Source organism: Periplaneta americana, chromosome 2, assembly GCF_040183065.1.
Source record: "Periplaneta americana isolate PAMFEO1 chromosome 2, P.americana_PAMFEO1_priV1, whole genome shotgun sequence".
Classification (NCBI taxonomy): domain Eukaryota; kingdom Metazoa; phylum Arthropoda; class Insecta; order Blattodea; family Blattidae; genus Periplaneta; species Periplaneta americana.
Genome location: NC_091118.1, coordinates 178,605,319 through 178,619,164, shown reverse-complemented (window position 1 = coordinate 178,619,164; position 13,846 = coordinate 178,605,319). Strand labels below are relative to the sequence as shown.

Below are 13,846 nucleotides of genomic sequence, written 5' to 3'. Positions count from 1 at the left end.
AGAAATTTGTGATTACAAGATGGTATTTGGTGAAATGAGACCGAGGATTCGCCATGTGATTACCTGACAATCGCCTTACAGTTGGGGTAAACCTCGGAAGAAACCAAACCATGTACTCGGTCCAAGTGGGAATGGAATCCACACCATGTGCAGCTCAGTATCAGTATACATGATTTTCGTTCTTATTTACTCATTTCAAGGAAATTTTATTTTTAACAACAAAAGGCAACTAGTTCATTTCAGATTTTTAATTCATCCACTAAAACTCCCACTTGGGACCACTATAAATGTTGAAATCTCTTGGCTCACAAATAACTAAGAACAGGAGGCGAGAAAATAAATTACTGCAACTAAAATTACCTGTGTGGAGTTGCTCGTCTCCCATCAAGTGCTTCCCGAGGTGGTGAATTGGAGAATGCTCATCAGATATGGCGGGTACCGGGAAAATAAAATACCCGGAGTGGACCAAAACAGCTGCTGCTACTTTGTAACATAAGGAGTTGGTTCTCCAAAGGTTAGAGGAAGATAACTCTGATCAAAAATTACCCGGTCCTCCGGGCAGGGGATCTGGTGATGGGCTGACTACCCATCACAGTAAAAGCGTATAGTTACGAAACCAACATGAATAGAAGCCGGACTGTCTAATGGAAATGAAAAAAAAAAATTGTTTTTTAAATCATGGAAGAGGCCAAGGTTCACATTGAACTGCAGCGCCAAGAAAGAGGAAGAAGGAGAAGAAGCAACTAAAATTAAAGCTCGCCAGAGCCACAAAGAGTCCCAAAAAATATACACACTCTTTGAATACCCAAAACTCTCACATAATTGAAGGCAGACATTTTTCCCTTCTACATAGATACTACATATTCACAATGTTCGAAGTGTCCACCATCAACAGCAATATATTTCTGAAAATAAAAGCACATATTTTAGATTATTCCTAATTGAAAAGCAACAGCACAAACAGATTTAACTTCGTGTCATAGGTCCTCCAATGTGTACGGTTTTGATGCGAACACATAATATTTAATGTGATCCAAATACAAGAGAGTCCTGCTCCATACCATGATCTTAGGCACAGTGGCAGTACGTCAATAAGAACACAAGAGCACGTGAACACCTTGTTTCCATTAATGCACGACTAGTTTTATTATTTAATACCGTATTGACGTAGTGGGGATGTATAATATCAGGATCGAGCATTTTAAACTTCCCGCATCTTGCATAAACTTCTTATGTAAACTTTGCAACATCCGTTCACGTACAAGCCGTGCTCTTTTCAAGAAGGTTACAGAAATTTCACGCATGCGCGGGAGAAAATTGTCTTTCGCTGTCTGCATATGACTTGTCAAGAGCACAAAGCATTAAGTGAACAGTGAATCTATCCTACAGATGTCAGGTGCATCAATGCCTATCGTTTACGTGCTATATCTCGAGGAGAAAATTTAATAAGTCTGTATTTTAGCCTGCAGGTGTCAGCATCTCACTGTCGGACCATTTACTTTATGTGGATGTGTGTACAGTGCTGCTACGAGAGTGTAGTTTGTGAATTATTATACTTCAGTGTCGGCATATAGCATAGCTTGGCTTTCAAAGACGTGCTGGCTGAATGTGATGGTGGTATGAATTTAAATATCTGTATGGTGGTGTATATTATTTAAGAATAATATTTACTGGCATGTATTTATAGTAATCAATCTATGCGAATGGGATTACAGTACTGGTATAGGCAATAGTGTATCAGTGTGTTGTGAATGAAAATACTGTATATTACTGAACACACGCTTTTGTAAATTGTTTTATGTATTAATTTTTAACAAACGTAAACAATGAACTCTGTTCAAGTAATTTTGAAGAGTAAAGAACTGGGTAAACTGGCTTTCCAGGAAAAATTGGAAATAAAAAGACTAGGTTTCATTATTATTATTATTATTATTATTATTATTATTATTATTATTTATTATTATTATTATTATTATTATTATTATTATTATTATTATTATTATTATTATTATTATATGTTGTTTTGAATTTATATACGGTTTTTTCGACAGTGAAACATTGGAATCATGACATTTCATATTAGGCTAAAAACATACAATTTCAAATTCTCTTCGATTTTGGAACACAAAATTTTGAACACACATAATATTTTATCACGGGCCGCCACTGCTTAGGCATCATGCCTGGACCTATGTTATGGAATGCACACTGGTTTGAATTCTCATGAAATTTCGGCCAGTGTATAGGACCAGTGCTCACCCACCTGTGAAACGAGTGGGCCAGGTTTAAAACCTGGTTGAGGTTTTTTCAGAGGTTTTCCTCCCTTAATCAAGTGAAGCAGAATTGCTGGGTAACATTCGGACTCATTTCATCTTTCAATAGTCTCAGGTCGACCGAAGATACAGCAGATGCAGTACCATGATTTGCATATAGATAGCATCTAAGGGAGTTGCATACGTCCCAGGGGGACAGATTTTCATAGTGTACTGCGTCAGACCTGGGTGCTGTGTAGCTGAATCAACAGACGACACCACAGTGAATCAAACACCTTCAGTAATGCGATCTTGAGATCAATATAGGGTGCAGCAGAATGTAGTAACGTGATTTGCGAACAAGTTGCAGAATTCCCAGGGGACAGAGGGCCATTCTTTGCTGACCAGGCAGCCTCTGTCGGACCTGGATGTTGTAGCTGAATTGATAAATAAGACCAAACAGTGGATCACGATACTTACAGGAATGCGGTCCTGAGAACTTCAACAATCATCCCATAAAAACAAGGTTGACACAATAAGCCTGCAGGCCTTCCTCAGTAGAAAAAAAATCTCTGCACAAATGCCATAAACTCCAAATCAATTGTGTCCGAAATACATTAAAACTGTGCATATGTATTTTTAGCTCACTCTGTATTGTACAAGAGACATCTTGATGCTTTCGAATATCCTGAACAGAATCAAGGTTTCTCTTTATCTAAAAATTATGAAACAGTTTACATTACTTACTTACTTACAAATGGCTTTTAAGGAACCCGCAGGTTCATTGCTACCCTCACATAAGCCCGCCATCAGTCCCTAACCTGTGCAAGATTAATCCAGTTTCTATCATCATATCCCACCTCCCTCAAATCCATTTTAATATTATCCTCCCACCTGCGTCTTGGCCTCCCCAAAGGTCTTTTCCCCTCCGGTCTCCGGTCTCCCCTCTATATGCATTTCTTGATTCGCCCATACGTGCTACATGCCCTGCCCATCTCAAACGTGTGGATTTAATGTTCCTAATTATGTCAGGTGAAGAATACAATGCATGCAGTTCTGCGTTGTGTAACTTTCTCTCTTCTCCTATAACTTCATCCCTCTTAGCTGAAACAATTTACACATCTCTTCAAATTTGAATTATTCATATTTTTATTATATAATACAGTTTAACAACTTATTGTAAACTTAATTGTTTCCACAGTTTGTAGATAATACTTGTTGTATCACAGTCAAGTTAAGCTATTTACACTTTCTCATCACAGTGAATCATCCCAGTCATCGTGCTGCAAGACATTGTTGCTGGCATATTTCTGATACTTCATCAGATCTGTAGGGCTCGGTTCAGAGGCACCTCGTGTTCCTTTCTCCACGTATTGCCTATAGATTTCCCGTGATGCTCTATTCACTTTTGGTGGCATTACTTGAAATGACGTATCCAAGGAAAATGCACTTTGCTGTATCAGTTTCACAGACTTTGAAATACCTGTTCCTTTCTCACTCTTCAGGGCACAGCGACCAATTAGTACATATCTGGAAATAAATCAAATATATTTTCATAATAAATTCATTAATGAACATAAAAATACAGAGTCTAAACATCCATAGTTTCAGAGTGGTTAAAATTATTGTTCTATTAGGTATACAGAATATCCACCACCTGTGGCACACACTGGATGGTCTCTGACGAATTAAATGATCTATACATACGAATATATAGAGTGGAAGGGAATCTATTACCACAGTCTAGTATATACTGGGTGTTCAGTTCAAAGTGTGTCATGGCTCGCTGTATGCCGCCATGTGGCTAGTCGATGAGCCTAGAGAATTCAATCTTCCTACACTTCCGCAGAGGTGTATTACCCAGAGAAGTTGCCTAGAAAGTATACGGCGTTCATTCTGAAGAGTACTTACCGATACATACGGTAACGCCGGTAGTGGCAGGAATGTGAACTGTTTCGAAACATGTACTTGAGTTTTTTTCTTACTGTCGAGATATGGGGAGAGGGTTAAGACGATTACTTACGTATTTGTTGACATTAATTTCGACGGTCAACATGGACATGGAGCATTTGATTTGTATTGTGAAATGTTGCCATATGCAACCGATGATAACAAATACCCTCCGCACAAAACACAGTTCGAAAGAGGTTATGGTAGCACATAGACCGTACGGACCGCCATCTGTTGCCACGACGTTCAAGTTATATCGTACACGTTCTCAAGTTCAGATTGAATGCCTTGATTAATAGGCAACTTCTCTGACATAAAAGCTGAAACTCGCTTCTAATCGTTGACTCATCAACAGTGACGTCATGACACACTTTGAAATGAACACCCAGTACAGTCACGAAGCTCAATATGTAGTAAATATGCATCCATAGATAGTTGCTAACCACTAGGATTGCTACTATCGCCTCATTACAGACAATGCGAAATAGTACCTGCACAGTCTATTGTTCCTAGTACCCTCATAAACTCAAGTTTCGTGATTGTATATACTAGACTGGGCTATTACATTAATTCACAAAGGTAACAGATTAAGTCAATGCGAACAGGTTTTGTCAAATAAGTTTTCTGATACGTCCCATAGTTTTGAGAATACGAAATGTAACAGTTGCAACGCTGCAATGAGTAGCAGTGTTCCTTGAGGTCATTGCTCTGCAGTGGGAGTAAAGTGTACAGCTCTCGTATTTTATCTCTGCCTCTGTGCAACGTCACAATTGCAGCGGGGATGCAAAGAGACACAATTCAAAAGTTAAATACATCTGTCTCAAGGACTGACCTGAAAAATGTCACAACAGGGATATCAAAATTGGTAGTGGCTATTACTTACAGTATACCACATCTTACTGTATTTGCAGATAGAAATTACTCAAAATATTGAAGATGCAATATATATACTTACAAATGGCTTTTAAGGAACCCGAAGGTTCATTGCCGCCCTCACATAAGCCCACCAGCGGTCCCTATCCTGTGCAAGATTAATCCAGTCTCTATCATCATACCCCTCCTCCCTCAAATCCATTTTAATATTATCCTCCCATCTACGTCTCGGCCTCCCTAAATGTCTTTTTCCCTCCGGTCTCCCAACTAACACTCTATATGCATTTCTGGATTCGCCCATACGTGCTACATGCCCTGCCCATCTCAAACGTCTGGATTTAATGTTCCTAATTATGTCAGGTGAAGAATACAATGCGTGCAGTTCTGTGTTGTGTAACTTTCTTCATTCTCCTGTAACTTCATCCCGCTTAGCCCCAAATATTTTCTTAAGCACCTTATTCTCAAACACCCTTAACCTATGTTCCTCTCTCAAAGTGAGAGTCCAAGTTTCACAACCATACAGAACAACCAGTAATATAACTGTTTTATAAATTCTAATTTCCAGATTTTTGGACAGCAGACTGGATGATAAGAGCTTCTCAACCGAATAATAACACGCATTTCCCATATTTATTCTGCGTTTAATTTCTTCCCGAGTGTCATTTATATTTGTTACTGTTGCTCCAAGATATTTGAATTTTTCCACCTCTTCGAAGGATAAATCTCCAATTTTTATATTTCCATTTCGTACAATATTCTGGTCACGAGACATAATCATATATTTTGTCTTTTCGGGATTTACTTCCAAACCGATCGCTTTACTTGCTTCAAGTAAAATTTCCGTGATTTCCCTAATCGTTTGTGGATTTTCTCCTAACATATTCACGTCATCTGCATAGACAAGAAGCTGATGTAACCCGTTCAATTCCAAACCCTGCCTGTTATCCTGAACTTTCCTAATGGCATATTCTAGAGCGAAGTTAAAAAGTGAAGGTGATAGTGCATCTCCCTGCTTTAGTCCACAGTGAATTGGAAAAGCATCAGATAGAAACATATATATATATATATATATATATATATATATATATGTGTGCAATAATCTCGCAAAGGAATATTAGAAATGGGAATCAGAAATTAATTTGGATGAATGTGAATATTCAACATTAGATCAAAATGAATAACTTGTAATTGAAACTGAAACTATCGAAAGAGTAAACAAGTTTATATATTTGGGATAAATTTTTAACTGCAATGGAACATCCACTTTAGAATTTGGAAAAGGATAAATGACGAATGATTGGGAATAGTTATGTTGCATGCAGTTATACGGAGCAAATATATGTTAAAGAAGACAAAACTAGATACATACAGAAGAGATTGGTACGACCATGTGATCAGAATGCCCCCAGAAAGAATACCACAAAATATCCTATACTACACACCAATAGGAAGGAGAAACATTGGCAGACCAAAGAAGCGTTGGAGGGACCAGCTGAATCCAGGAGATGAAACAGGTCCAACGGCCTAATCCGAAGAGCATTTGATGATGATGATGATGATGATGATGATGAAGACAAAACTCTCTTATCTATCAGCATTTGTTAAAAGTAATTTGTTATACAACGTTAAAACATAAGACAATTAGTAGATATTAAAGTAAGAAATTCGAAATTATGCAACATACATAGATATTTAGAGAAGGACCATAGAAAAACCGCAGAAAGAAAAGGTAAGAAAAACTACTATTCGAAAAATTATGAAGGTTAAAAAGATAGTTTTTGATAACATTGACTTAATTTTTGTGAATGTGTTAAATGGATTATGAACAAAAATGTTATGTTAATTCGTTAATTATTAACAATTTTATCAGCTATACCATGAGAGGAAATCGTAGAGAATAACACTGTCAGGTATTTTGTATTGTAATTTACAATACCTTTTTCAATTTATATTAATTAAATCGATAATAATAGTAAAATTAATACAACATATAATTCATGTTTACCTCATTTTATTTTCGGTCAGAAAGCAAATCCTATCTCTTATATAGAATATACTGCTATCAACATTTCATTGTTTATTATAAAAATAGTTGTTTTCTTTTTCGCCTATAAGTATCTCATACCAATAGTGAGCCAAGTATGTAGATGAAGGAAACCATACCTCTTATACATGAGAATGTCGGACTTCTTGGGGTGCTGGATCTCCATTCCATACACCTGGCGCATGGATGGGAACAGTGACTCGAATGTGATGTTGCCAGAAGAGCTGTCTTTGGAAGGCGTGAGCTGCGAGTCAGTGTTGTGATCATTGTCCTCCTCATCACTGTCTTCGCTTTCAGGACTTGAGCTTCAACCACAAGATAACATCAGTCTTTGGCGCTCGGTTGTTATTAGTGTAGAGCCTGAATATATATGCATTTATAAAGGATTTATATATCTCAAGGGAAAAAATGGAACTCTCTGCACCATAATCCACAGTTAATTCCCGATTTACCACGAAAATCATCTGTAGTTGCATTTAGATTGGCTACAGGCCATGATGCTTGATCAAACACCTGCTTAGAATTGGAATATATCAGTCCTCTAATTGCCCATTGTGCAACTCAAACCAAGAAATGGATTCGGAACACCTCATAATCTGTGCTTCAGTGGCTGATCATGATAATACTTACTTACTTACTTACAAATGGCTTTTAAGGAACCTGAAGGTTCATTGCCGCCTTCACATAAGCCCGCCATCGGTCCCTATCCTGTGCAAGATTAATCCAGTCTCTATCATCACATCCCACCTCCCTCAAATCCATTTTAATATTATCCTCCCATCTACGTCTCGGCCTCCCTAAAGGTATTTTTCCCTCTGGTCTCCCAACTAACACTCTATATGCATTTCTGGATTCGCCCATACGTGCTACATGCCCTGCCCATCTCAAATGTCTGGATTTTAAGTTCCCAATTATGTTAGGTGAAGAATACAATGCGTGCAGTTCTGTGTTGTGTAACTTTCTCCATTCTCCTGTAGCTTCATCCCGCTTAGCCCCAAATATTTTCCTAAGCACCTTATTCTCAAACATCCTTAACCTATGTTCCTCTCTCAGAGTGAGAGTCCAAGTTTCACAACCATACAGAAGAACCGGTAATATAACTGTTTTATAAATTCTAACTTTCAGATTTTTGGACAGCAGACTGGATGATAAGAGCTTCTCAACCGAATAATAACACGCATTTCCCATATTTATTCTGCGTTTAATTTCCTCCCGAGTGTCATTTATATTTGTTACTGTTGCTCCAAGATATTTGAATTTTTCCACCTCTTCGAAGGATAAATCTCCAATTTTTATATTTCCATTTCGTACAATATTCTGGTCACGAGACATAATCATATACTTCGTCTTTTCGGGATTTACTTCCAAACCGATCGCTTTACTTGCTTCAAGTAAAATTTCCGTGTTTTCCCTAATCGTTTGTGTATTTTCTCCTAACATATTCACGTCATCTGCATAGACAAGAAGCTGATGTAACCCGTTCAATTCCAAACCCTGCCTATTATCCTGAACTTTCCTAATGGCATATTCTAGAATGAAGTTAAAAAGTAAAGGTGATAGTGCATCTCCCTGCTTTAGCCCGCAGTGAATTGGAAAAGCATCAGATAGAAACTGACCTATACGGACTCTGCTGTATGTTTCACTGAGACACATTTTAATTAATTGAACTAGTTTCTTGGGAATACCAAATTCAATAAGAATATCATATAATACTTCCCTCTTAACCGAGTCATATGTCTTTTTGAAATCTATGAATAACTGATGATAATGATAATATCTTTGAAAAATATTGGAGTGCAAGAAGTCAAATGACTTTATCTGCCAAGAACTCAGCACTAGTTAACAACAAAGTATTACCAAACTGACAAGGGTCTGGAGCTGTTCTTAACACATACCTCGCACTGGAAGTCGTTGAGCTGGTGGAGCTCTGCCCAGTGAGAGATGGATTCTTTATTGTTCCGCCTTTGGAAGATGTCTCTTCTCTTCTTCGACCTGGACGAATACGCACTGTGAAAGGACTGAAGTTGGTGGTGAAGTGTGGCATGAAGTCTCTGAAATCATAATACGCTCATAGATGAAGATTCACAGTCTAATGTGTACCGCATTGTCATGAAATAAACTGAATTGCACTGAATGGAAGTCAGCTGTATACTAATGCTTTTACTTTGACGTCCATTCAGCGTGTGTTATCTGTCCAAACTACGCAACACAAAACCTTCCCATGCTCGATCCTGAGAAAATGTACATACTATTTCCTTGGCAATCATGTTTGATCTACAACAGTAAAAGGCTGACGGCATTTATCTGAGCGAAACCTGTTTCCTAGCAAATGCTCTGTACAATGCAGTGAGACTGTTTTTGTGTCTAGGCATTATTGGCAATACAACAATAACAGAGACTCGTATTCCTATAGTCAGTAGCCTAAACTTAATTCTGCATACAGAAACCTAATTTAGAGTGATACACTTCTGAAAATGACAGTTACTTACTTATTTTCAATCAGACCTGCATTCTATTCATATGATTCAGATACATTCTTTTACTGAAAATTATTTCAAGGGGGAACGGACACTAAAATGCAGAGCTGTATTCAAATTCTTATAACTTTCAAAGCTTTATAAATACAGTAGAATGCCTCGTATCCAGCAACTGTGGGACAAAGCCAGTGCCGGATAACTGATTTTGCCAGATAATTGGAAAATACGTTTATAGGTTATGTAAAGACACACTGTACTGCACAAACATTTTTTTTCCATGTTGAAATTTAGTAATTTTCATATAGATAATTAAAAATAAAGTTTCGAAATACTTAAAATGTTTATTTTTTGTACTGAATACAGTAATGTACATTCATCATTTCATAATTATTGTAATACAGCAATACATAATAGCGTAAAAAAATGCTCAAAATTTTCGTAACCTTATGACAATTCTAAATGGCAGTCATGTGACGTGAATAGTAGTGTAGCCAACGTCGCTACTATAAAGATTATGAAGTAGTGCTCGATTTGAGCATAAGAACATTTTGCTTGCATTTTGCAGAATCCATTGTGCAACAGCAGCACTTAGCGGTAATAGCCATTATACTATCCATCACTCGAATTAAATTTTTACGTGCTATAGGAACAGAGAATTTCACACTTTCGTATTTAGACTCATCCAACACCCCTTCGAGCTTTTTTAATTGGTTATTTAACGACGCTGTATCAACTGCTAGGTTATTAAATAACCTACATTTTAGCGTCGATGAGACTGGTGATAGCAAGATGATATTTGGCGATATGAGGCCAAAGATTCGCCATAGATTACCTTGCATTCACATTACAGTTGGGGAAAACCTCGGAAAAAGCCCAACCAGGTAATCAACCCAAGTGGGGATCGAACCCGTGCCCGAACGCAACTTCAGACTGGCAGGCAGGCGCCTTAACCGACTGAGCTACGCCGGTGGCTAACACCCCATCGATATGGGCGAGTTCAAGTATTAAATTGAAAGGTATTGTCTCTGTGCATTATTTGCAAGGTTCAAGTGACAGATTATCAATGCTACTCTCACTCCAGGGACATAACAGGTTTTTTTGTCTATGTTTTCATGTGCGAACAATGTAAAGAATAAACACAATATGCGGCATGTGCGAACTACGAAAACCATTTACATCTTCGTCAGACTCTTCTCTTTCTTTCATATGAATGACTTTTTTTTTGCCTAGCCAAAAGTGCCTTTGTTTTGGTATTGCCGGTTATTTGGGTGCCAGATAAGAGGGATTTTATTGTAGGTGCTTCAAAATTGGTATGTTTACTAAAAAAGGCTTACTTTATATTCCCTAATTTTTCACAATTTTTAACGAAGGGAATTTCTTTTTTTTTTTTTTTTTTTTTTTTTTTACTAGAGTACGGGTATATTATAATGTAAGAAATAACTCATTTCCACCCAAATTTTCGAAAAACTACGGTTTATATCAATCTGGTGTTTTTCACAGCAGTTTTAATAGTTTAAGAATGATCATGGTGGTTCTGGCTTTTGTTTTTGGCTATATCTGATCTTATAAAAATAAATAAAATATAAATACTTTTTGGAATGAAAAAACATATATGTATTTTACAACACCGAAACCATACTATAGCATACCATTAAATTTTGAAATCAACAATATGTTTATTACTGTCTAAAGTAGCTGTATATAAAAATTTCATTATCCTACAATAAGTAGTTGCTAAGAAAAAGATATTATAAACAACACTCCATATTATTTTAAGACCATAAAAAATGTCCCTCTTTTGCCATTTTTACAGCTTTTTCCCCTTAAGAATAAGCTGTTTAAAGGTAAAGACCAAATTCTGTGAAATCACCCTTTAGGTTTTCTCATTCCTTCCACAATGTGGTTTTTGAATCCTTAATACATAAACAGAAATACCTGACAGAGTGACTGATCTTGTATGCGAACATCTCACTCAGCAAACTGAATTCATATGGACGGTGGTAATCCAAGTACCCATCTACCATTTCTTCTTCTCTATTCACTTGCACAATCTCACTGCAACTCTTGTACACTTCATCATATGCTCGAGGCAAGCATTTCAGCACCTCAGAATCCCACCACTGGCTCTGGGGCACTCTGTCACATAAAACATAATATTCAACTATTACATTAGGCAATAGGATTTTCAACAGCAATGTAAGCATTTCAATACATTTTATAGAGTAGTTTCTAAATGATGCCTAAAACTGTCCATCGTCTCTCAATTCTTTTACACATTTTGATTATCGACTGCAATTTGTAGTTATTCACTACAAAGAAAAAATATTTGATTCTTAGATGTGCAATATTTATTAAATTATTAGATTTTAATCTGTCATTTGTTGAGCTTAACATATTTGCATTTTTATAACATGAGTTAAGGGCACCATACACGCAAAGGCTTATCAGAGATATCTGCACAAACTTACTTCAGAGAGGTGTGTTGAATTGGATGATTGCCCATACACACTTAGACTAACCTCCTAGATATATAGTTCAAAAAGAATTCGTAAGAGGTCAATGAAATCAATAATTCCCCTTGGAGAAATGCGATCAATTGAGAAATACTACGGTTCTACGTCCATAGAAATGCGTGAGAATAGTTTCTCAAATCTGTACTTTCATAGCTTATCACTATTCCCTACACAGAACTGCTAAAAACGAAACACTGACGAAATTTCCACCACATGCTCGTAGTATTGTTTGTTTCTATTCAGAAAAATTCAAGCAGCTGCTGAAATCTGGAAACTCACCTCAAGACTGAATGTCTTAATACTTTTCGCCCATACAGACTTACAGTACCTCCAGGTAAGCGTCTGCGTGTATGGGGTCCTATAATGTACTTGTCCAAAGTGCAACTTAAATTGCATGCAATGTCGAGTTACACAAGAAAAAATTTAGTTGCATAGGCTAATGTAAGCAAGTGTGCAACTTCAAGAACTGCATATGCCACTAGCATCATGCGCAAATTTAAGTTGTGTAAAATTTCAAAAACGACATGTGTACAAAACAATAAGGACAGGATTGCGCCTTCGTGCTTTGAATCAATAGCTATACTTCTGCATACACATTACAAAGTGCTTATGAACATACACATAACAATAATATTTCAATTATCAGAGTAAAATAGTGTGAGCAGACATAAGGAAACCTTCTCAACTTCTTTTGTCCAAGAGCTTGTGGATGATGAAGATAATAGTCCGTCATAATTTCCCAAATTGGTGGCTTGTTTTCCTCAGGAATAAACAATCCCAGGAACAGGTTCATTGTGTGCTGCTTTTCTGCATCTGTAAAACAGCAAAGACAAAATTCACAACATGATAATTACTCAACTCGTCAACTAAGAAGTGAATAAGCAGTCACGGACAGCCGATAAGGGGTGGTCCTCCACCTTGGGAGTTGGGTGAAGGGCTAACAACCCATCACCATAAAAAAAAAGCTTAAGCCTCAGAATGGACTGATTCTCTGGGATTATCACAGCAAAGGAAAGAAACTTCGACCTCTCACTTTGAGGAACAGAGGTTAAGGGGTGTTTGAGAATAAGGTGCTTAGGAAAATATTTGGGGCTAAGAGGGATGAAGTTACAGGAGAATGGAGAAAGCTACACAACACAGAACTCCACACATTGTATTCTTCATCTAACATAATTAGGAACATTAAATCCAGACGTTTGAGATGGGCAGGACATGTAGTACATATGGGCAAATCACAAATGCATGTAGAGTGTTAGTTGGGAGGCCGAAGTGAAAAAGACCTTTGGGGAGGCCGAGACGTAGATGGGAGGATAATATTAAAATAGATTTCAGGGAGGTGGAATATGATGGTAGGGACTGGATTGATCTTGCTTAGGATAGGGACTGATGACAGGCTTATATGAGGGTGACAATGAACCTCCGGGTTCTGTAAAACCCATCCATGAATTGATTTAATCTAAACTAATATTGTAATTAGACATAAGAGCAAAATATATCATCTGAAGTGCAATTTTCAATAACTCATGTAACTGCACGTTAGGACTTAATAATTTTAATGGGGGAAATCTTTTTGTCCATCAATGTGTCACCCAATGGTTTGTCAATTTCATTACATTAGTTTAAGAATATAAACAACGAAGGATTTAAGTGCACAGAACAAAATGTTTCAGGAGAGACAAAAAAACATGTTTCCATCCAAATCATCTACTACTGGTGACTAATGTGCTTACATACATT

The 13,846-nt window shown here is 37.1% G+C and overlaps 1 protein-coding gene across 3 annotated transcripts in view; it reads right to left on the bottom strand.

Moving 5' to 3' along the window:
• Nucleotides 1-3,377: 3,377 nt before the first annotated feature.
• Nucleotides 3,378-13,846, bottom strand: part of FIG4 (polyphosphoinositide phosphatase FIG4) — a 47,405-nt gene continuing 36,936 nt past the window's right edge. For 2 of the 3 annotated variants that reach the window (XM_069819011.1, XM_069819013.1), the window contains 5 exons: nt 12,787-12,922; nt 11,532-11,732; nt 9,015-9,170; nt 7,239-7,424; nt 3,378-3,782 (listed from right to left, as the gene is read on the bottom strand). In XM_069819011.1, the coding sequence (XP_069675112.1) occupies nt 3,509-3,782; nt 7,239-7,424; nt 9,015-9,170; nt 11,532-11,732; nt 12,787-12,922 (953 nt within the window). In that variant the 3' untranslated portion in view covers nt 3,378-3,508. The remainder of the gene's footprint in view (nt 3,783-7,238; nt 7,425-9,014; nt 9,171-11,531; nt 11,733-12,786; nt 12,923-13,846) is intronic. The other variant, XM_069819012.1, reaches the window with a different exon arrangement.